This window comes from Anolis sagrei, chromosome 3 (genome assembly GCF_037176765.1).
Source record: "Anolis sagrei isolate rAnoSag1 chromosome 3, rAnoSag1.mat, whole genome shotgun sequence".
Classification (NCBI taxonomy): domain Eukaryota; kingdom Metazoa; phylum Chordata; class Lepidosauria; order Squamata; family Dactyloidae; genus Anolis; species Anolis sagrei.
Window position 1 is genome coordinate 69,920,015 of NC_090023.1, and position 21,690 is coordinate 69,941,704.

Below are 21,690 nucleotides of genomic sequence, written 5' to 3' on the forward strand. Positions count from 1 at the left end.
GGATGCAGAATTGGAATTGGAAATGGCTACAGGGTTGATAATAATGTTTTAAATTGACTTTAACCTAATATTTTTTATTAATTGTGTAATTGTCTTGTTATATTTTTGTTTCTGTATGTTGCGGCATCGAATTTTTGTAAGCCGCCCTGAGTCCCCCCTCGGGGGTTGAGAAGGATGGGGTACTAATGTTTGAAATAAATAAATAAATGCTCCCAGTGTGTAATGGAGATTGATTGATTGTTTGGCTATGTTTCTTCATCTAATTTGAGGTACAAGCCTTACAGCACTTCTCTCATATGCAAAAGACCCATCAAGCAGCGCACAGATAGTCCTTGTAATTGCTGACAGGTCTGGGGTGGATGAACTGAAGAATGCAACCCTGGCTGGCATCCCTACCAGAGTAAGTGAAATTCTGTTCTGTTAATTTCACTTACTAAAAGTACTTTCCACATTTTTATATGATGGAAAATATCGATGACTAAAATATTTTTCTTGCGTTTACTGGCCACAGGATCAGATTTTAATTAAACATGAAACTGTGATGTCAGTTAATTAGATCACATGGCAGTTTGGCAATGGGTGGACTCCCTAAAGTGTCTCTTAGTGAAAATGCAGGATGATGGATCTCATGCCCTGGAGATTCACTGGCAGCTGAAAATGGTTTTGCCTAAGCAAGCTTTTGGCAAGCTGGGTATTTTTTTAAATTATTTTCCTCTGAGCTCATTCTCATTCTCTATAAGCTATATAGAGAGTTATATTATTTGCCTCAGATATTCCAGAAGCAGAAAGGCAGACCAGATATCCATTAACAATAATTTATTAATGAAGCAATTTAATGGAGCTGTTCATGGAAGCATTAACTTTAGTTGATTGTGTTTTGGATGCTTTTCATTTCTCTGTTGTGGAGTAAGGTATCGCCTATATAAGAAAAACGAGTTATAGATACATAGCAGTTTGATCCTACCTTTAACTGTCATGTGAGTGTAGGGCTCCCAATAGACAGTTCGAAGTGCTCTCCAAAACTGCAAATCCCAGGATTCTGTATAATGGAGCCATGGCAGTGGAAAGTGTTCTCTAAATTTTGTAATTGTGTAATAGAAACTCTCTGATAGTACCTTCTTTGTAGTCAGTATTGCACATGAAGGCAGAATAGTTAGACACACTTCTCTCTCTCTGTCTCTCTCTTCCTGCTTTTCTCATACACACCATTCTTACACAAAAGAGGGAGAGAGAAAGAAACAGTAGTGTGTAAATTCCATCATTCACCTTGCCTTTTGTAGGTAATTGATCACAAACTGTATGGAAGCCGAGCAGAATATGATGGCACCATTGATAGAGTTCTTGAAGAATTTTCAGTCGAACTGATTTGTCTTGCTAGATTTACAAGAGTTTTGAGTAGCGACTTCCTTAGAAAATGGAAAGGTAAGCAACCAGGACAAAAGACTGTTGTCATACGTGTCAGAAATCTGGGATTGCTGCTTCAGTTTGTACCATTTGCACATTCGTTCTGGAGATGGTTTTGTGTGGATTGAAAAGAAAGAATTGTAAAATACACTTTCAGGTTGTAACGGCTCACTTTATATTTTCTTTCCTGCTTGGAGCAACTGTAAAGAATATGGGTATTCTGCACATAGTAAAAATGGGACTGCAAATGCTTCCTGAGATTGACAGAACGAGATAATAGAGCATTAGTGGCAGGGATATTGTGTGGCAAAAAGATGGCTATGGAAGTAGCTATTTCTTCTCCCATAAAATCTCCCTCTTGGCACTCAAAGGACATCATGCCCTGTAACTCCCAGAGTATTTGCAGATCCCTTCTTTGCATACATTGGCATCCTTCTTATATTTCTTAGATTCTACAGTAGAATATTGAAATGTAGGAGTACAATTCAGTTCAAAAACATGCAAATGTGAGTAGGTTAATAGCAGGCCCGTAGCCAGGATTTTGTTTCGGGGGGAGCTGAGTTTGATTGGGGGGGGGGGGGGGGCGCTGAGTCTGAGTAAAAGAGAGTCTACCTTAGCAAACATTTCGTATCGTTACCCCAATACCCCCATGCATATGGGATATATTGAGCATGGTGATCAGATCATGATATGAATAAACATAACAGTTAAATAATGTACCAGTAAGGCCTTCTCATGGTCCACCATGAGAATTTCGGGGGGGGGGGGCTGAAGCTACATGCTGCATGCCTGGTTAATAGGTACTGCCTCAACGTGAAAGGCAAAAGGCGCTCCATGCAGTTATGTCAGCCACACAACCAGGAGGTGTCTATGGACAATGCAGGCTCCTTGGCATGGAAATGAAAATGAGCATCTCCCCCAGAGCTGGGGAGTGCCACCTCCAGAAGCCAAATTGTGTAGTTGTGTGTCATTGTATTTTATTGTAACACAGCATTGAATGTTTGCCTGTGTCGGTTTATATATGCTGTAATCCACTCTGAGTCCCCTCAGGGAGAAGGGTGGAATATAAATAAAGCGTTATTATACAAATTGTAGGCATTCTTTGGGGCACCTCCTGCAATTGAGATGCTTATTGCAATAGTCAGTTGTTTGAGGTTGTCACATTCAAAACCATTTCACCCATACTTGTGAAAGCAGCTGAATTAAACACTAAATAATATATTGGAAAGCAGTGTACCTTCACTGCTTTTGCACCTTCACCACATTTGTATTTTATTAGCATAACATCCAATTTTTTTTTCTATACTGTAAATTTCTCAATATGGCAATATCATCCATGCAGCTGGTTTGCCCTGCCTCCTGTGTCATGCTTGGTTTCCTTTAAAAACAATTACCATATATACTCAAGTATAAGCTGACCCAAATATAAGCCGAGGCACCTAATTTTACCACAAAAAACTGGGAAAACTTATTGACTTGAGTCTAAGCCGAGGGTAGGAAATGCAGCAGCTACTGGTAAATTTCAAAATAAAAATAGATACCAATAAAGTTACATTAATTGAGGCAACAGTGGGTTAAATGTTTTTCAATGTTTACCTAAAACTGTAATTTAAAGTAATATTGACCAACTTTGAACCATTATTCTAACCTCCTTCAATGTAAAGGTGCTTACGTATCCTTCCAATAATAATAGAGTAAAATAATAAATGTAATAACAACAATAATAAGTAGAGTAAATAATAAATGTAATAAAGTAAAATAAGAAATGTAATAATAAGAAATACAGTAAAATAACTTTAATAAAAATAATAGAGTAAAATAATGTAAATGTAAAAATACCAATAATAGAGTAAAATAATACATGTAATAAAAATAACACTAATAACAGAGTAAAATAATAAGGAACTTTGACTCGAGTATAAACCGAGGGGAACTTTTTCAGCTAAAAAAAGAGGCTAATAAACTAGGCTTATACAACATACGTATATACAGTAAGTTGTTATAATTCAATCATGTCATAATGTCACAGTACTATTATACTGCTGCCTTTAAGAAAAACTTTAAATATAAATATAGGTCCCTTATCTGAAATACTTGGAACCAGTGGGGGTAGGGATTTCTGAATATTTCCATATACATCATGAGATATCAGAGACAACACCCAAATATAAACATAACATTTGTTTCTGCTTCATTTTGTACACATGGTACACAGGTAATTTTATACACACTATTTTAAATCATGTTGTACATAAAAGAAATCTGTATTGAACCATCAGAATGCAAAGGTGTCACTATCTCAACCATGCACATGTACAATTTTGGATTTCAGCTTTCTGGAAAAGGGATGCTGAACCTGTAATTATTAATCTTTTAAAAAGTAACATTAGTAGTAACATTGTGGCTCATGGTTACTATACTTCAACTCTGTACAGTAAAGGTTTCTGAATTGTGCCCCTCAAGGGTTAACGGGCCAATGGCATACGAACAATCTAAAAATGTTTTCAAGATTGTGAACGATATAAAACAGATCGTAGAGGATAGAAAAATATTTCCTTGGGAAATCTTGTCCTCCCTGACTGTGCAGTGAAAGTAGTCTGCAGCATTTCTGCCAGTGATTTCTTTGGGAATCCCCAAGAAAAGACATCCAGGCACCATATCCAAAATCGAGTGATTCTTACAGTTTATTTATTTACTATGTCAGAAGTGAATTGAGAATACAGTTATAATGCATACAAAAAAACACAAACAAAGTTAAAAACTTGACATTTTCACAATGAAATAGGATTGAACATTTTCCCACAAACTGATTACTGAATTGTAGCATGAAAGGAGCAATTAAAGGGTTATTTAAAGCATGAAAAAATTAAATTCCCAACAATTCTAGTGCACAACATTGGAAGAGCCATGACATCTTGTGACAAGACTGAGGCATAGGCAGGCTGAATCAACTGTTATAATGATTTTATAGCATTTCGTGATAGGCATCTCACTGGAATTAGATTTCTGAAGCAGAAATAGAGCAGGGACAAGATGCTAGCAAATTTTAGTTCAAATAAATAACTTTTCCCAAGCAGGAATTTTAGTCCTAATATTTAATCCTTCTCAAGCAGAAGTATATTGTGGTCTCCATGTTAGTCTTGACAGGGTGGATCAAGTGAGTTTGCTTTGAAAGTCATGAATTCCTCCGCCATTCCCGCTCAGAAGGGTTATGGCTGCTGAACATTCAACATCTAGGGGGCAATGCCTTCTAAAGGCTAGCAAGGACTATATGAATTTACAAGTTGGATTCAGACTACCCAAAGTAGTGATTTTCACATAGTAATCTTCCATAATTTGTTTCTCTGTGTTCTTTGATCATCCTCAATAGGAAAAATCTTGGGCACTTACCCAACACTTTCACATTTAACCAAAGGAGAGAAGGCTCACAAGCTGGCAAGCTCATCCACAGACAAAACTGCTGGCTGTACAGTGCATTTTGTACTTGTAAGTATTTCCCTTCTATTTTTTTAAATACATTTCCTGATGTTACATATAACAACAGGTAATTATTATTCTGGTCAGAGACAGCATAAATTTATTCAATGTTGCTTAAAATAATGGATTTTGTAAGTAGAAATCATGTTGGACCTGGGCAGATACTTTTATACAGGTGGGAGTCTGTGGGATATGGGTGACCTCATAATGCTCGTGCGAAGAAACCATTTTCTGATTCCTCCACCTCCAAACCCATGGTTGTTGCGGCTGGAAGCCTGGTGTGGAGCCATGGCATGAAAAGCAGTACCAAAGTGCTCTAATTCTATAGTGTGAAAAAGGACAGTTTTTCTTGATTGATTTTCAACCTGTCAAACTTTCTTTGTCTCCTTCAGGAGAATACTAACCTTGAAGCAATGATTTTACAAGAGCCTGCCTCAGTGAAAGCAGAAGACACAGAGGAAACTTTGGTGGAAAAGATAAGAGAAGCGGAAAGCAGAGCATTTCCAATTGCTTTGGAGCTGGTTGCAAGTGGAATGGTGCAGTTAGCAATGGACAGTAAAATCTGGAACCAAGAAAGTCAGAAACTGATCCGTCAAAAGGAAAAGCAGGACTGTTTCTACTCCTAAAATCATATTTGATGGTTAATTACAGCTATTGAAAGTACTCTTGACTGTAACAAAAGCTAAGTTTCTTCATCCCTGAATGTGATCTCTGTTTTTTTGTTTTTTTTTACCAGAAGGCAGTGGCTTCCCACCTGCCATTGTTTCCTTTGCTATGATAAAATTGGGCTTCAGGAACACTGTAATCTTGAATCTATATGCCTTTATTTATTTATTTATTTATTTACAGTATTTATATTCTGGCCTTCTCACCCCGTAGGGGACTCAGAGCGGATCACAGAAGACATATACAGCAGACATTCAATGCTGTTAGACAATGACAAGATAGACAACTGTACATAGATGTTTATAGGCTTTTACATCTTCATCATCTTGCAGACTGCACTTGGTCCCGGCCACAGGAGGGTGCTGTCGCTCTATCTTCCCTACTAAAGAACTTTTGTTGGTAAACTTCCTACTTGATCGAATTGTTGGCATTTTTCTGGCATTTCCTTGTGGGTGCCTTTAGATACCACCCCACTTAAAACGATATCTATTTATATCTATCTATTTATATCTATCTATATCTATCTATTTATATCTATCTACCACCCCACTTAAAACGATATCTATTTATATCTATCTATTTATCTACTCACCACTGCTGTTTTCAATCTGTTAGGTAGGCAGAAGCTGGACAGAAAGTCAGGAGCTCACCCTGATCCAGGCTTCAAACTGTCAAGCTTTTGATTGGCCAGATTTATTACCGCAGCTGGTGCTTAACCTTCTGTGTTAAAGCTGTGCATAATTAAAACAATTATGTTTTAATTACTGATGCTCTCTTGGATTCAGACAGAGGAAACTTTTGTTGCAGAGTTTTCAGACACAAACTACATTTTATCCATGTTGTGCGGATGTTGTTGGATGTCACACCTTCTCTTCACCAGGCTCCCTCTTTTTTATCCTGGCATCAGGAAACTTGTGTAGTATAGGCACTCAGTCTTTTAGCAGCACAAGCTACATGATAAAGGATAGAAGGATGGCACATTTATTATCTAAATCTTCATTTTCCTACTCATTTTGTGGTTGAGAATAAATTCTGTGGCTAGGGATAGTCCATATCCTCTGTAGCACTTTATTTGTGTGAAATAATGTATTGCATATGAAAAAGGTTTGTCTGCTGCAAATATGATTTTAAAGGCCTCCCTTCAAGCTTCTCACTACAAGCTGTAGATACCAAACTCTAGCTTCTTTTCTATCAGACATAATTCTTTTCTTCAAGACACAATTGAGGACCCATCTCTTCCGGCAGGCCTACGCAATCAGTTTTAAGTTGTGAATTTCAATCTGCATATCATCAGTGGATTTTTACTTGTATATAACTCAGTCTATCTTGTTGTATGTCTTCTAATAGTGTTTTATCTCTTATTTTAATGATGTATCCCACTTCGAGCTGCATGGAGAGGCGAGTAATAAATTTATTATTATTATTATTATTATTATTATTATTATTATTATTATTATTATTACTATATTTACAATAATATCCCCTCATTCAGATCTGTCCAGACCCCGGCTGTTGACCTTCCTCTCATTCATACTTCGAGAATATGCCTTCAGACCATGGATAAAATAGTCTAAAAATGGGGATGTGTTTACTCAGGATGTGGGCAGGCTGGCAAATTTGCTGCAATGTCACAGTAGTCCTGCTTAGCAGAGTACAAGCAGACCTCCAGTTATGGACAAGATAGGTTCTGTAGGTTTGTTCTTAAGTTATATTTGTTTGTAAGTAAGTTAGTTAGAACTGATACATTTTTAAAATGTAACTCCATCTTTGGGTAATGTAGTGAACGCCCCTGTGGTGTTTGTTTTGCTGTCTGTGCCGATGATCAGAAGATTGGACTTCACTTTCTGTCCCTATGATAATGGGATTTTGAAAAAAAAAAAAGGCTTGTTGTGGAAAAAACGACTGATGAGAAAGCTTCAGTGGAGACAACTTTTATCCATGATAACTCTTCCAGGAGTGAATGTCCCTTCCTAGGAACAGATTTCTTTCACTTCCTATTGTCTCACTCCTGTTCTTAATTATGAGTCGTTAATAAGTCAGACATTTGTAACTGGGGACTGCCTATATATTGTCCTTCTACATCAATGGATCTACTTTCACAGAAGGTATGTGGATAGATGCTAGGCAACCGATTGCTGTGGGTGACTTAGGAACACCTTCATATTTGAATTTTGCAACCTGTTATCTAGTGTCTGTAATTAATTAAATTGTGCCTCACTGGATTTCAAGTGTATATCAGAGTTTATTGATCTGTCAATTACAAGGGAGTCTTCCAAATGATTAGGACTCAGATTGGCAGCTGTTCATAATTGTATCATTTTATTCTGAAGTGGGATAGAGATACTGGCACATTTTCAGTTGCTTATATAGTAAACTGTTGGAAATAGCCACCTTCTTCAAGCCTCCTATACTAGTTATTTGTTATGTATACAATTCATATTTTTACTGTAGTGTATATGTGCGCATTGGTATGCAATTTTCCTTAACCTTTTGTTGTGGGAGGGACTGCAGACCATGTGACCAGTTCTAGGGATATTTATCTCAGACTCTATTTTAGAAGTCAGTGTGTTTGCATGAGAAGCAGTACAGTACAGCTTAGAAGTATAGAAATATAATGCTTTAGATAAGAGACTCCATTAGACTCTCAGACCAGAAAAAATGCTTTGGACTTTGGACTGTTAGATTATGAGTAAGATGCCTTGTGTTACCTGCACAGGGAAACTACTTCGAATCTTATCTGTAACTGGATTGATAAGCAAAGTACCTGTATGCTGAATACATGAAGTTTGTAAGTAAACCAACTATGTCTACTTTATTTTTGGTCTCTTGAGAGCATGATTTAAACCAAAATGTTTTAAGGGAGAGCAGATGATCTTTGGTCAACTGAAGAGAACACTTCTGAAACTCTGCTATATTCTTGTTTTTGTGCACTGGCATATCTTTGTCCCTAACCGTTCAAAGAGATATATAGATATATTTGTTTAACAGCTGTGAAATGCAATTCCTTACATGAATGCTGGTGGATATTTATCACTTAAGAGAAGGTTGACTCAAGTGAATTTTTAACTTTTCTTAAGAGATTCCTAGTTTTCTCAAATGGTAATGAATGCAATTTTTCAAAAGGTTATGTGACCAGAGGTGACTAGTAGTTTTCCAAAAGGTTATGATCTCTAATAAGGTCATGCCTTTCCAAAATACATGTCATATCAAATGATGTAGTAAACAGCGGGCAGCCTCCAATAGTAGACTCTCTGAACGCATTGTTTCTCCAAGAAATAGTCAAATACTTCAAGCCATCTTTATGTAATGTAAGAACAAGGATCTTAGTAAACATCCTGCATCAGGGAGACATAGCACAAAGTTTTGCCACAAATTTAAAGCCATGTCTCTGGTTACCCCTCCACAAAACCCACCTTCTACCTGCTGCCCCCACATTTAGTAGATGACAGAGAGCAGGGACAGTGGGCAAGAATCCAGCATTGTTCCTATAGATCAGGCATGGGCAAACATTGGCCCTCCAGGTGTTTTGGACTTCAACTTCCACAATTCCTAACAGCCTACCGGCTGTTAGGAATTATGGGAGTTGAAGTCCAAAACACCCGGAGGGCCAAAGTTTTCCCATGCCTTCTGTGACCTCTCTAGGTCCTTTGGAAATCCCAAAGGATAATGTCAGTGAATGCACCCAGCTATAGGAACAAAGATAAAAGCTTTTCCATCACCCACTCCTTTCACTGGCCAGTAAATGGTCTTCAGGAGCTTAAAGGTGGGTTTATGTGTAAGATCCGTAAATAAGTCTGACCTCTGCAATGACCAAAGAAAAGACTTAAGCAGACATAAGTTGGACTTAATGCCTGTGTAAGTCACTAGTAAGATACTTTTTAAATTATTGCAGAGGAATTCATTTCCTGAAAAATGTAGATCTTTTAATTAATGATATTTTATTAGAATGCAATCAGAAATCACAGCTCATTTCAGTATGTAATAGGTAACAGGAATGAAACAGTAATGTGGTTCCAGTCCAACTCCTTGGCCTTGTTATTGGCCTGATTATTTATGGAGGTAGTGCAGTGCAGTGGCAATAGCATGTGCCTTCCCTTTAGTGGAAAATTATGAACTGCTTTTGTGCTTTCGATCAGGTGAATTTCAGCCTGTTCCCAATGTGTTTCCTAGACACGATAAAGCACCCCAAAGAATGGTTTCACATGTTTGTGTGATATAATGAACTAGGTTTTAATCAACTCTGTTTCACAGTATCATATTGAGAAAAGAGGGAGATCAATATCTCATGTAGTGATTATCTAAGCACAGCTCTGGTGTTCAATGATACGGCTGTGTATTTCTTTCAGGCATTTGATAGGGACTTAGCTTAAGAACATTGGATTAGATTCTAAATTACTTCGGTATTTAGAAAGAAAAAGATTGCTGTGATATGCTATTAAAAGGCTTAATTACACTAATGCTTTTAATCTGTCATCACTTTCCTAACCATGCAGCTTGTTTGTGAGGGCACGGAGTATTAGACATGATTTAAAACACGATGAGGCCAGAAACTATGAAACAGAGGCTCCTTCCACACAGCTGAATAAAATTCCACATTTTCTGTTTTGAACTGGAATATATAGTAACGTAGACTCAGATAACCCAGTTCAAAGCAGATATTGTGGGATTTTCTGCCTTGATATTCTGGACTATATGGCTGTGTGGAAGGTCCCAGAATCACATCACATATACTGCAATAATATGTTGGTAAGCTTTTTGGGCACTGTGAAAGTTTCAGACATTTTAATACAACATAGGAACTGTCGTGATGCTGTGGGTGATGTTGACTGGATCACACAAATGACTTGCTGTTCCCATTCAAGCCCCATTTGTACAGAGCAAATTTGCCCCCTTCCTAATTCAGCTGTTTCATGTGATGTAAGCAAGATACAGTATATTGAAAACTTGCTGCTCTATGTTATGAGGCAAAAACAGAGCTCTGAAGTAACGTCACAGATACTTCTTTTTGCAGATTACATTCACAGTTGTTTTTGTCTTCTTGACACTGGCATTTCATTTAATGCTTTGTCACGTCCCAGACGAGCTTTCCATTTCCTCCTAATTTCACGGCTCCACTGGCCACCAGCTGCATAGCGGCAGGGAAGGCTCGATGCTCTGCCTGCTTCACTCTTTCTGACAACGTCTCCTCTGTGTCTCCAGCCTTCACTGGAACTGGTTCTTGAAAAATGATGGCTCCAGCATCAACTTCCTCCTACAAAGGAAAGGTCAAAAACTTGGGCAAGATGGGAGACACTGACTGAGAGCAACATCACATGACATTTGCATGGTTTTATAATTTCTTAGGTACTCATAAAACTTAATCCGAAACAGGATGAAATATATCGAGATTGAATAATCTAATTTCAAAACAGAAAATCTTAAAATGGAATCATCTGATATGAAAGCCAAGCAATTTAGCTGGCTGTAGATTCCCAGTTAAAGCAGAAAAAATCTACCTTTCTATTAAAACCCGACAAAACAATACATTTCAGAGCAGTATACTGTTTATACACTGCCAAGGAAGTGAAGTGCTTGTCCATCTGTAGCATTGCGTTTTCCAAGTTTAACTTAAAACACAAGTGAGCAAATCTGGCATATGCAAGGGCCATTTTTTTCTGCCGCTGTGTCCTTCTATAGGTGTCATTTACTACCAAAAACAACAAGCCAGAATAAAGAACCCAGAAATTGACAGTACTCATTTTCTGATTTTGGAAAAATGATGTTTTTTTTTTTAATGTAATCAGTGCATGGGGAGCTTCAACTCTTTAGAAAGACAAACTATCTGTCAAATATATTTATGGCTCAAAAAAAGCCTGGGTTGGAAGGAGTCCATGGAGGAATTCAGAGGATGTAAAGAACAGTCATAGGGCCTGTGTTTTTTTTCCTGACATAAAGCATCCTTTACCCTTTACCCTTGAATGAAAGGACCAAGGCAGTGACATCTCCTGTTTGGATATCAGCCAGCACACCAATGCCTTAAATCAAGAAATAGCTTTCTAAGAGATACTCGCAGGAACACCTCAGCAAGCGAGAGTCCAAAAGTGGCAGGCTAATACCCAGAACCTCAATCCATAGCTGATATCAAATGAGACTCCCTACTGGGCACACAGAAGACTGGGCGACTTGGAAGACGCTGAACAGACTGCACTCTGGCACCACGAGATGCAGAGCCAATCTTAAGAAATGGAGCTAGAGTCCACGACATGCAAGTGCAGAGGAGAGCAAACCACAGACCACCTACTACAATGCAGCCTGAGCCCTGCCACATGCACAATGGAGGACCTTCTTACAGCAACGGTTGAGGCACTCCAAGTGACCAGCTACTGGTTAAAGGACATTTAGTATAATGCCAGGTTTTTAATTTTATCTTTTAAATACATTTTAACTGTACCTCAATTTACTTCTGACACAATAAATAAAATACTATTGAGTCTTTGGATTATAGCTAGCAGGAGCTGCCATCCAGCAATATATTTGATATACACCTTTTAGGGTTGTGAGAGGTGGTTGCTTTCAGATGACACTGAAGTGGGCTTCAGGAACAGTGAATCACTAGCCAGCCTAGAGTGATCTGAATAGGTTGTTTCCTCTAGATTTATTGGTGGCCAATGAGTAATCTGTCCATCACTCTAAACAAGGTTATTATTAACAGAGCTATAGAAAGAAGAACATACAGCAACAAAGTGGACAGTGCACCCAGTGATTTGGACACCAGCTTCCAGCACCAGCCTGTGGGCATGGGCTCCTTTAAATGAAGGCAGCAAAGACGGATGGATATTCAGTATTTTTCCTGGAAAGGAAGAACAACAAATGGCATTGCTTATAGTTATCATACTGTCCCTTCTTTACCATTCTAAAAACAATTACAGACATCAAAACAGACACTGGAGCCAGACTAACTCATAGTTAGAACAGACTCCATGAAATCAATAACACTTGTGATTAAATCGGAACCCAACTTATAATATGCCAAAATGGATGGGGAGAGCTTCAGTAGAATTTGGGGGCTTTGGAAACTGTAAAAGGGGTCCACTGGTTGTTTGAAGTCTCCAGTTTCCCCACCCATGATTTCAAGCATGAGAGAACAAAATACAGGTTGTGCTGCTCTGAAGCTAAAGCAGCATATCACCAATTTATTGCCTCTCTGTTTCCATCCCAGCCCATTCCTCAAAACACTGGAAATCTGGAATATATACATTTCACAGTCAGAGCAGAGTGTTCCATTAGAAACTGTAAAGACAGACCAGTCAATAAGGATGACACCTACAGAGCAAAAATACAAGTTACACTTCCCTTGTGCTTTAGTTACCGTAACACAATATTCATACCCAACCAACCATCCAGTCCCATCAAACCCAACTTCACCCTCCAAAACACTGGAGGCTGGCAAAATTACCTAGCCAGATAGACAAGAGAGACAGTGCACAGAGTTATGGATGACTTTAATTTCTCTGAGAATAACAACACTGGAATTTCGAAGTAGAGTAGTCTTGCTTATCCAAGAGAAATGGGCCGGCAGAATGTTGGATAATAAGGAGGTATTAAGGAAAAGCCTAATAAACATCAAATTACATTATGATTTTACAGACTAAGCACCAAAACATTTTACAGACTAAGCACCAAATCGACAGAAAAAGCAGTTCAATACACGGTAATGTTATATAGTAATTACTGTATTTACGAATTTAGCACCAAAACATCACAATGTATTGAAACAGCCGTGGATTCGGACGAGAGGCAGACTGCGTTGGATAATACAGAATGTTGGATGAACAAAGGTTGGATAAGCAAGACTCTACTGTATATGATTTTTGTTAGCCTACCAGAAATTGTAATGTAGAATAAGGTGCTGGGGGCAGGAAAAGAGAGGGACAATGACCTCGTTTTGCTACGCATCCCCTGTTAAAACAATACATCCCAGAATAATTTAATTGTAATCATCTTTTTTTGTTGATCGAATGGTTGCAGGTTCGAATCTGGGGAGTGGCATGAGCTTCCGCTGTCAGCCCCAGCTTCTGCCAATCTAACAGTTCGAAAACATGCAAATGTGAGATCAATAGGTACCGCTTCGGCAGGAAGGTAATGGCGCTCTATGCAGTCATGCTGGCCACATGACCTTGGAGGTGTCTATGGACAACGGCGGCTCTTCAGCTTAGAAATGGAGATGAGCACCAATCTCCAGAGTCAGACACAACTGGACTTAATGTCAGGGGAAAACCTTTACCTTTACCTTTACCTTACATCTTTTTTGTGATATACAATGGTAAAAAATGTAACTGATGGGACTGAATAAATTAGAGCATGGAAGGTGTTGTTTTGATTGCTGCTTTATATAAATAACCTTACAGAGTTCAACTAAACTCTAATCCAGTTTTCCCCAATGACTCCACAATCAAATCACTCCATGTATTAAACCCAATGTTAATTACATGGATATTTCTAGTTTGTGTATAACGTATTCAGATGCACTTACCATCCCATTTTCTGACAAAAGGACCAGATAAGATCCGCATAAATCCTGCGAGACAGATCAGTTCAACTGAGAACTCTTCAAGGACTTTATCAACGGCACTGTCAAAATCCGTACGACTACTAAACTGTTTATGGTCAATTACCTAAGACACCAGAAGCAGGACAAAAGACTGGTATGACTATAGGGTTCATTCAGGTACCTCTCCCCTCAGTTGTGATGGACTACAGCAGTGGTTCTCAACCTGTGGGTCCCCAGGTGTTTTGGCCTACAACTTCCAGAAATCCCAGCCAGTTTACCAGCTGTTAGGATTTCTGGGAGTTGAAGGCCAAAAACATCTGGAGACCCCAGGTTGAGAACCACTGGACTACAGTTTCCATAATCCCGAAATAGCAGACCCATTGGTTTAGAATTAGTGGTCTGATTCTGTTTTCTGCCTGCTCTGCCCCTCTGTGTCTTGCCAAAGACTCTAAAGATGAAGCAATGGTTGGTGTAATTAATTAAGGAATCAGGCCAAAACAAGGTTTATGACTTTGCTTTTGCTCAGTTTCTTATTTTGGTTTATTGGCTAATCTCCAATTCCAATCTTTAGCACAGCAAGTTAATCACCAGCTGCTGTAAATCTTACCAACCAAAAGGTTGACAGTCAGAAGTCTGGGTCAGGGTGAGCTCCTGGCCTTTAGCTTCTGCCTACCTAGCAGTTTCGAAAACAGCAACGGGAGTAGATAAATAGGTACTGCTAAGCACAGAGGTATTCAAGGCACCCATAAGGAAATGCCAGAAAAATGCCGGTGATTTGATTAAGGAGGAAGTTCACGAATAAAAGCTTTTTGGCAGGGAAAGTGGAGTGACAGCACCCTTCTGTGGCCAGAACCAAGCACAGCCTCTAAGTTGCCGAAGATGGAAAAGCCTATGTATTCCTCTATGTACAGTTGTCTGTCTTCTCAGTGTATAGTGGCATTGAATGTTTGCTGTATATGTGTTCTGTGATCCACTCTGAGTCCCCTTCGGGGTGAGAAGGGCGGAATATAAATACTGTAAATAAATAAATAGACATAATCCCCATCCATAATTAAGCTTCCAAAATCATAGCTTGACATGATGTCTCTTCTGAGACCAGCTAAAGAATGCAATTAACAATTCATGCCAAAAATAAATTGACAAAATATGAGACATGTTTAGAATTGTGCATATCCTACCTACAGTATAAATATGAGTACAATGACTCAGCTCCATATAACTGCTTATTTATTTCATTCACCAGGGACTTTAACTTAAAAGTGGCCATTTGCTGAACATATACTTACCTTTGTAGGAATACCAGCTCTTTCTGCTCTTTTTAGCCCTTCTACACCAGCTTTGTTAGAAACTACAAGGACTATTTGTGCATAGCTAGTTGGCGTCATTGCGCTGGCTATGAGAGCTTCCAGATTTGTACCTAAATAATAAAAAACACATATATATTAATCTACTTAACTGCTCCAAAAAGGCTGTTGCAGTTACAAAGTAAATCCTTTGCTCAATAAGTATCTTTTCTTGTATCTCAAACACCCAGCAATTATTTTCTCCACCTTCATACTGTAATAATCCAAACAAATACCTCTGCATGAATGTGTTGCAATTTGCATAGAGTACCACAAATGTCAAAGCAGATAAATCACAAACAACTGTCAAAAACCTTGTGCTGTTAAAAAAAATCGGATATGTGATGGCATTTTTCCAAATAAAACTATGAAATGTCATATCTCCCCTACTCCTCCCCCCCCCCAAAAAAACCCCTATTGATTTATAAAATGATGATTAGAAAAGATGCTCCTTCTGGATTTTTCAGCTGGAAAGGCGATACATTTTGCACTACATTTTTAGGCAGAACTGACTGGTCAGTAGACTATTTCTGAAATGGATGTAAATGCAATAAAGAAGAGTTTTATCCACTCTGGCTTATTATAATAAGCAATTATAATGGCAGTTCAAAGCCATGGGTCGGGGTGAGCTCCTGCTGTTAGCCCTAGCTCCTGCCAACGTAGTAGTTTGAAAACATGCAAATGTGAGTAGATCAATAGGTACCGCTTCAGCGGAAAGATAATGAATGTCACCCATGCAGCCATACTGGCAACATGACCATGAGGTGTCTATGGACAAGAGTCTCCTCGTCTTGGAAGTGGAACAAGAGCACCTTCCCATGGCCAGAGTTGAGCACCGCCTCCAGAAAGCCAGAGATGAAAGGGGAAGCCTTTACCTTTGTTCTGTGTATTTGATGGTCATTGTTATTCCAATGTATGTTTGCCTATCTGTGTATGTTGTAATCTGCTCTGAGTCCTTTTGGGGAGATAGAGCATAATATAAATAAAGTGTATTATTATTATTATTATTATTATTATTATTATCACAATTAAATGAAAAATATAGAATGAGAAAGTGCCTTCCTGTCTGGTTTGATTAATCTACCTTAAGCCTGTCTGTGAGAAGAGCATATCCAGTGTCCCTCAAATGCATGAGCTTCCTCTCTTGCATTTTGATGTTGTTGTTGTTTTTATTATTGTTGACAGTGGAAGAATCTCACCTGTTCCAGAGATAAGGACTGCCACCTTGGTTTTGCATGGTTGGGCCTTGCTTGGTTTGCTGGGCAAGGACGGTAACCTACTTGCATGTAAGGCTTGAAGCAAGTTGTTGACTTCAACATGGGCAGACTCTTAAATTGAGAGAAGAAATATTAATTTTGAAAAAGTGGACCTCAGAATATGCTGCACAATAAAACTGCTAGCATTTCTATGTGCTTCAAAACATATTCTAAAATGCATAGACAAAAGGATTTTTTATTTTGCAAAATTGGAGGGAATTAAAGACTTACCTAGATTGACTCCTTCATTTGAATTTGGAATTTTTAAAATTCATGAGCAGTCTTCTCCCTTCCAGATGTTTTGGACTACAACACCCATCATCTCTTACCTTTATTTATTTATTTATTTATTTATTTATTTGCTGTACTTATACCCCACCCTTCTCACCCCTGGAGAGGGATTCAGGGCGACTTACAAACTATGGCAATAATTCAATACCAGATTCAGATAATAACATAAATAAAAGATAAAACACAATACTATAAAACTGTAAAAAAAACATATACATGCCAATTAAATAGGCTTTCGAATGAGCAAAGCATATCAAACATATCAAAAGTCTAGCAACACAGCCAAATCAACCTTGGTTGAGGCCAAAAAGAATTGTAGCCCAAAAGATCTAGGTCAGAGGTTCTCAAACTTTTTAACAGAGGGCCAGGACACAGTCTCTCAAACTGTTGGAGGGCCAGATTATAATTTGAAAAAAACATGAATGAATTCTTATGCACACTGCACATATCTTATTTGTAGTGCAAAAAAAAACACTTAAAAGCAATACAATAATTAAAATGAAGAACAATTTTAACAAATATAAACTTATTAGTATCTCAATGGGAAGTGTGGGCCTGTTTTTGGCTGATGAGATAGGATTGTTGTGGTGTGCTTTCAAGTTGTTTCAGACTTAGGTTGACTCTGAGTGAGGGCCAGGCAAATGATCTTGGAGGGCTGTATCCGGCTCCTGGGCCTTAGTTTGAGGACCCCTGATCTAGAAGGTCCCAAAGTGGGGAACCTTGACTCTTGCTTGTTCAGCTGATACTTGACAACTTCCAAGGAATTCATTCTTGCAACCTTTCTAAGCATCTGTTTGTATGCCAAACTGATTGTACAATTTTAATGTTTATACTTAATGAATCACCATGTGCTTCAAATGACACTATCCAGAATGATCAAGGGGCTCCATGCCCCTTATGAGGAAAGATGACAAAATTTGGTGCAATTCAGCTTACAATAGAGGCAAGGAAGGGGAGACATGGTAGAGTTATGTAAAATTATCCATAGTTTGGGGAAAGTGTTTCTGCCTTTTGCAATCCCAGGGAGTCATCTACTGAAGAAGAACACTGCACAATCCAGGGCAGATAAAAAAATACCTTCTTCAAAAGCAGTTTCATTGAATTGTGGAATTTAATCAGATACCGACTTGGACAGCTAAAAAAATTCATAGATCATGTTTTCACCAGATGGCCAATCTACCTTGTTCAAATATGGATTCTTCTTGCTCCTGAGATTTTCCTTTAGTCCCTACATTTCTAGAATTGCAAGGAATGAGACACATCTAGAATTCATGTATTTGCAGTGTTTGTATTCCTTTGGACTCTTTGCCATCCCCTTGGGCTTGTATGGCTAAGTTCTATTTCTAAATGCTCATCTGAAGTTTTAAGTTACTGAAATATTAGACAGATGGAGACTGAAGATGATTTGAGTGGTGGGGGGGGGGGAGGCAGAATTCTTATCAAGGGAGTACAATATTCTCATCTAGCCTTCTCTACAGCTATACCTCTGGCCACCAACTTTGCTAGACCAGCCCATTGTACAAATTCCTGATCCCCATCTCCCAAAGCAATTACCTTAATCTCAGCTCTAGAATGGAAAATGGAATGTCAGTGGGCTTAAAACTAACCTTAAAAATGTGGAATAAACACCAAGAACTGGGAAGCCCTAACACTGTGATTTCCCTGCTTCTTGGCAGGGGGTTGGACTGGATGGCCCACGAGTTCTCTTCCAACTCTATGATTCTATGATTCTAGGAGGACATTTCTGTGCTCATGCCCTGCTTCTGAGGTCTCCAAAGGCAACTGGTCGACTGCTGGTTGTGACCAGAATGCTGGATAGGATTGGTCTTCAGTTTACTCTAGTAGAGTCCTTCTTATGTTCTCATTCTTTTAAATTAAGGGGGAATTACGACAACTATATCACATACCAAAAGATGAAATAATGATGAAATCGACTGCCCTTCTGGACATATCTAACAGCTATATTAGTCAATTAAAGAATTCAGATGTGCTAAGTGTTAAGACACCATCATAGTAAACAAAGTCTACAAAGACAAGTAGTGACCTCCTTGATGCTGAACAACCTTCCCAATCATCCATGCCTCTTCATGTGTCTGGATGTCCTTCAGAATATTCCTGGCCTGTTCCTTTGGCACCACCAGGACTGCACCAATCCCACAATTAAATGTTCGGGCCATTTCCTCTTCTGAAAGATTTCCCTCTTTTTGAAGCCAGGAAAATATCTTAGGTATCTTCCAACTCAAGGCATCTGAAAATAGACAGAATTGTAATGTAAGAATTATCCCATAGTAAAGCAATCAAAAAATACCACAAAAGTTCTGTGCTCACATGTCTCAGGTGTTTGGAATTTGAAGCCCTTTTCAAAGCTGGAAAGTATCAGCCTCTAAAAAAAACTTCATATCTAATTATTAGAGTGGGCATTGAGGAAAACATAACGGATGAGATCCAATGTCATATGAGTAAGTTTCCAACTCTATAATTGGAATTCCCCCATAGTCTTCCTTTGTTTGCACTTCAGCTCTGCTCCTAGGGTCCCTTGGCCCTCATGGATTAATTTGGGAGGCATAAAGAGTTGTGGTGAGTAAAATACTAGAAGTATCTAAAGTCCTAGAAGAGACACTATGGGATATAAAAATGGTGGTGCTAAAGAAAGTATAATGCTACATTTTCAAAGCCATATTTAAATTGACCTTAAATATATCTACTTTAAGGTTTTTTCTGTGTGTTTGTGTCAGGAGCGACTTGAGAAACTGCAAGTCACTTCAGGTGTGAGATAATTGGCCATCTGCAAGGACATTGCCCAGGAGACGCCCGGGTGTTTTGATGTTTTACCATCCTTGTGGGAGGCTTCTCTCATGTCCCCGCATGGGGAGCTGGAGCTGACAGAGGGAGCTTTAAGGTAAAATGCTTTAAATAAATAGTAAAACAGTAGTGTTAAAGGAAGCAGAACAGGAAAAATAAGGGTAACCTGTAAGGGTTACCCAGAATCAAAAATTCTTACCTAAAACCACTCCAAAGGATGCTGGGAGGACACGGGGAATATTTTCCAGCAGCCCTCCACCAGTGATATGGGCATATGCCTTCACGTGACCTGATCGAAGGACTGGCAATAGAACCTTGCTATAGATTTTAGTAGGGGTAAGCAGTTGCTCTCCTGTGAACAGAAGTAGCAAAAAAACAAACAAACCCAAAACATTGTAAGACAGAAATACACAAGGACAAAGAGGGTGAGAAAATGTGTCACTGAAGCCCCCTGCATACAACAGGGCACTATAAAATGAAGATGAAGGGAGGCTGGCTCAACTTGTAATGTTTTGTGGTTTCCCACTGGCCACAGTCAGTGCCTGGGCATTGGCAGGGGGGAAATCTATACATATAAGCTTCCACGCAAGTTGGAACCTGGCATAACTGCAGCTCCAGGGTGCAACAGAGGTTGATGCACATGTTTTCCACGAGCAGACATCTATGTCTAAAATGTGAATATTGGCAGAGCTTTGAAAAACTATTTTGGGACACTGTGACTCTTATAATTGCTGGTTGAATGGGCTTATTAACAAAAGACCCTCCTCACAAATGCACAACAGAGTAAACTTATTAGCAGCAGTGTGACCCAATAGCCAAAAGTGATAAAAAGAACAAAAACACACAGGCCAGTGTTATCTCTTCCATAGGAGGCTTTTAAATATGGTTGAACTATTTACAAGAACGGGGTTTCCATAACACAAATAAAGTTCTTTACACTTCCTTCTTTGCTTCCACACTGGGCTTCTTTCTCATGCAGATAAACAGCTTCACTCTCACAGAGCCGCTTCTCACATTGAACTTACACAGAAGCTTCATAGAATAGCTTTACACACAGCAGCCTTCACACAGTGGGGCCTTCACATACGAGGCCTTCAACCTGGGGCTTCTCTCACCAGTGCTTCCTCAAACTGAGGCCTAGTAACACTCAGGCCTACTAACACTGAGGCCTAATTCCCACTGAGGCATTCCTCACACTGAGGGCTCTCTCAGACTGACTCCTCTCACACACCGAGGTGAATTAAACTACAGGCACACTTACTTACATTGAACTGCAGCTTTTGCTCAGTCACTGCATCCACTTAACCATTTTAGTGCTTGACTCACATTTTCGTAATTTAAAATACTTAGTTAATTTTTAATATTTCTGACAATAATCCCCTAGCCAGCATGGTCACCAGCTGTAACAGCTTAGGGCACTGGGAATGATGTCCAAAAGAGTAATGTTTCTAACATCTGGGGCCTCAGGCAAGTTACACAACATTAGGGTCAGGGCTGGCAGTGTACTTGTAATGCACTTTTGCACATGTTAATTTTATGGATTTTCCTTAACAGGTGAAAATAATGATAATTAACAACAATGATAATAATAATGTTATGTCTTACCCACCCCTCTTCATGGCTCGAGGTAGGTTACAACATAGTTAAAACACGTAATCATTGTAAACATTCTATAAAATACACATATTAAAACTTATTTCTATAAAATACACATTAAAAGACACAGAACAAAGATTAAAACACAAGACACAAGCTTAAAATTCATGATTAAAACTGACTGGATAGGTCTGCCAGCAGAGATAGGTCTTCAATTGTGTCTTGAATGAGATATCTGTGACATTGCAAATGTATACAACTGGCCTTCCATATCCATGGATTTTGCACCCATAACTCCACCAGCCACAAAAAATTTCCAAAAAGC

The 21,690-nt window shown here is 38.8% G+C and overlaps 2 protein-coding genes across 6 annotated transcripts in view; one reads left to right on the top strand and one right to left on the bottom strand.

The window, feature by feature from the left end:
- Positions 1–5,576, top strand: part of LOC132771882 (trifunctional purine biosynthetic protein adenosine-3-like) — a 29,063-nt gene extending 23,487 nt beyond the window's left edge. The window contains exons 18-21 of the mRNA XM_060770393.2: positions 270–400; positions 1,281–1,422; positions 4,775–4,890; positions 5,274–5,576. Of these exons, the coding sequence (XP_060626376.2) occupies positions 270–400; positions 1,281–1,422; positions 4,775–4,890; positions 5,274–5,507 (623 nt within the window). The 3' untranslated portion in view covers positions 5,508–5,576. The remainder of the gene's footprint in view (positions 1–269; positions 401–1,280; positions 1,423–4,774; positions 4,891–5,273) is intronic.
- Positions 5,577–9,752: 4,176 nt separating this feature from the next.
- The window catches only part of LOC132771886 (trifunctional purine biosynthetic protein adenosine-3), a 43,529-nt gene continuing 31,591 nt past the window's right edge, over positions 9,753–21,690 (bottom strand). For all 5 annotated transcript variants that reach the window (XM_060770405.2, XM_060770403.2, XM_067466706.1 and 2 more), the window contains exons 16-22: positions 19,969–20,121; positions 19,012–19,215; positions 16,620–16,748; positions 15,364–15,494; positions 14,060–14,201; positions 12,261–12,376; positions 9,753–10,798 (exon numbers count right to left, since the gene is read on the bottom strand). In XM_060770405.2, coding sequence (XP_060626388.2) covers positions 10,604–10,798; positions 12,261–12,376; positions 14,060–14,201; positions 15,364–15,494; positions 16,620–16,748; positions 19,012–19,215; positions 19,969–20,121 — 1,070 coding nt within the window. In that variant the 3' untranslated portion in view covers positions 9,753–10,603. The remainder of the gene's footprint in view (positions 10,799–12,260; positions 12,377–14,059; positions 14,202–15,363; positions 15,495–16,619; positions 16,749–19,011; positions 19,216–19,968; positions 20,122–21,690) is intronic.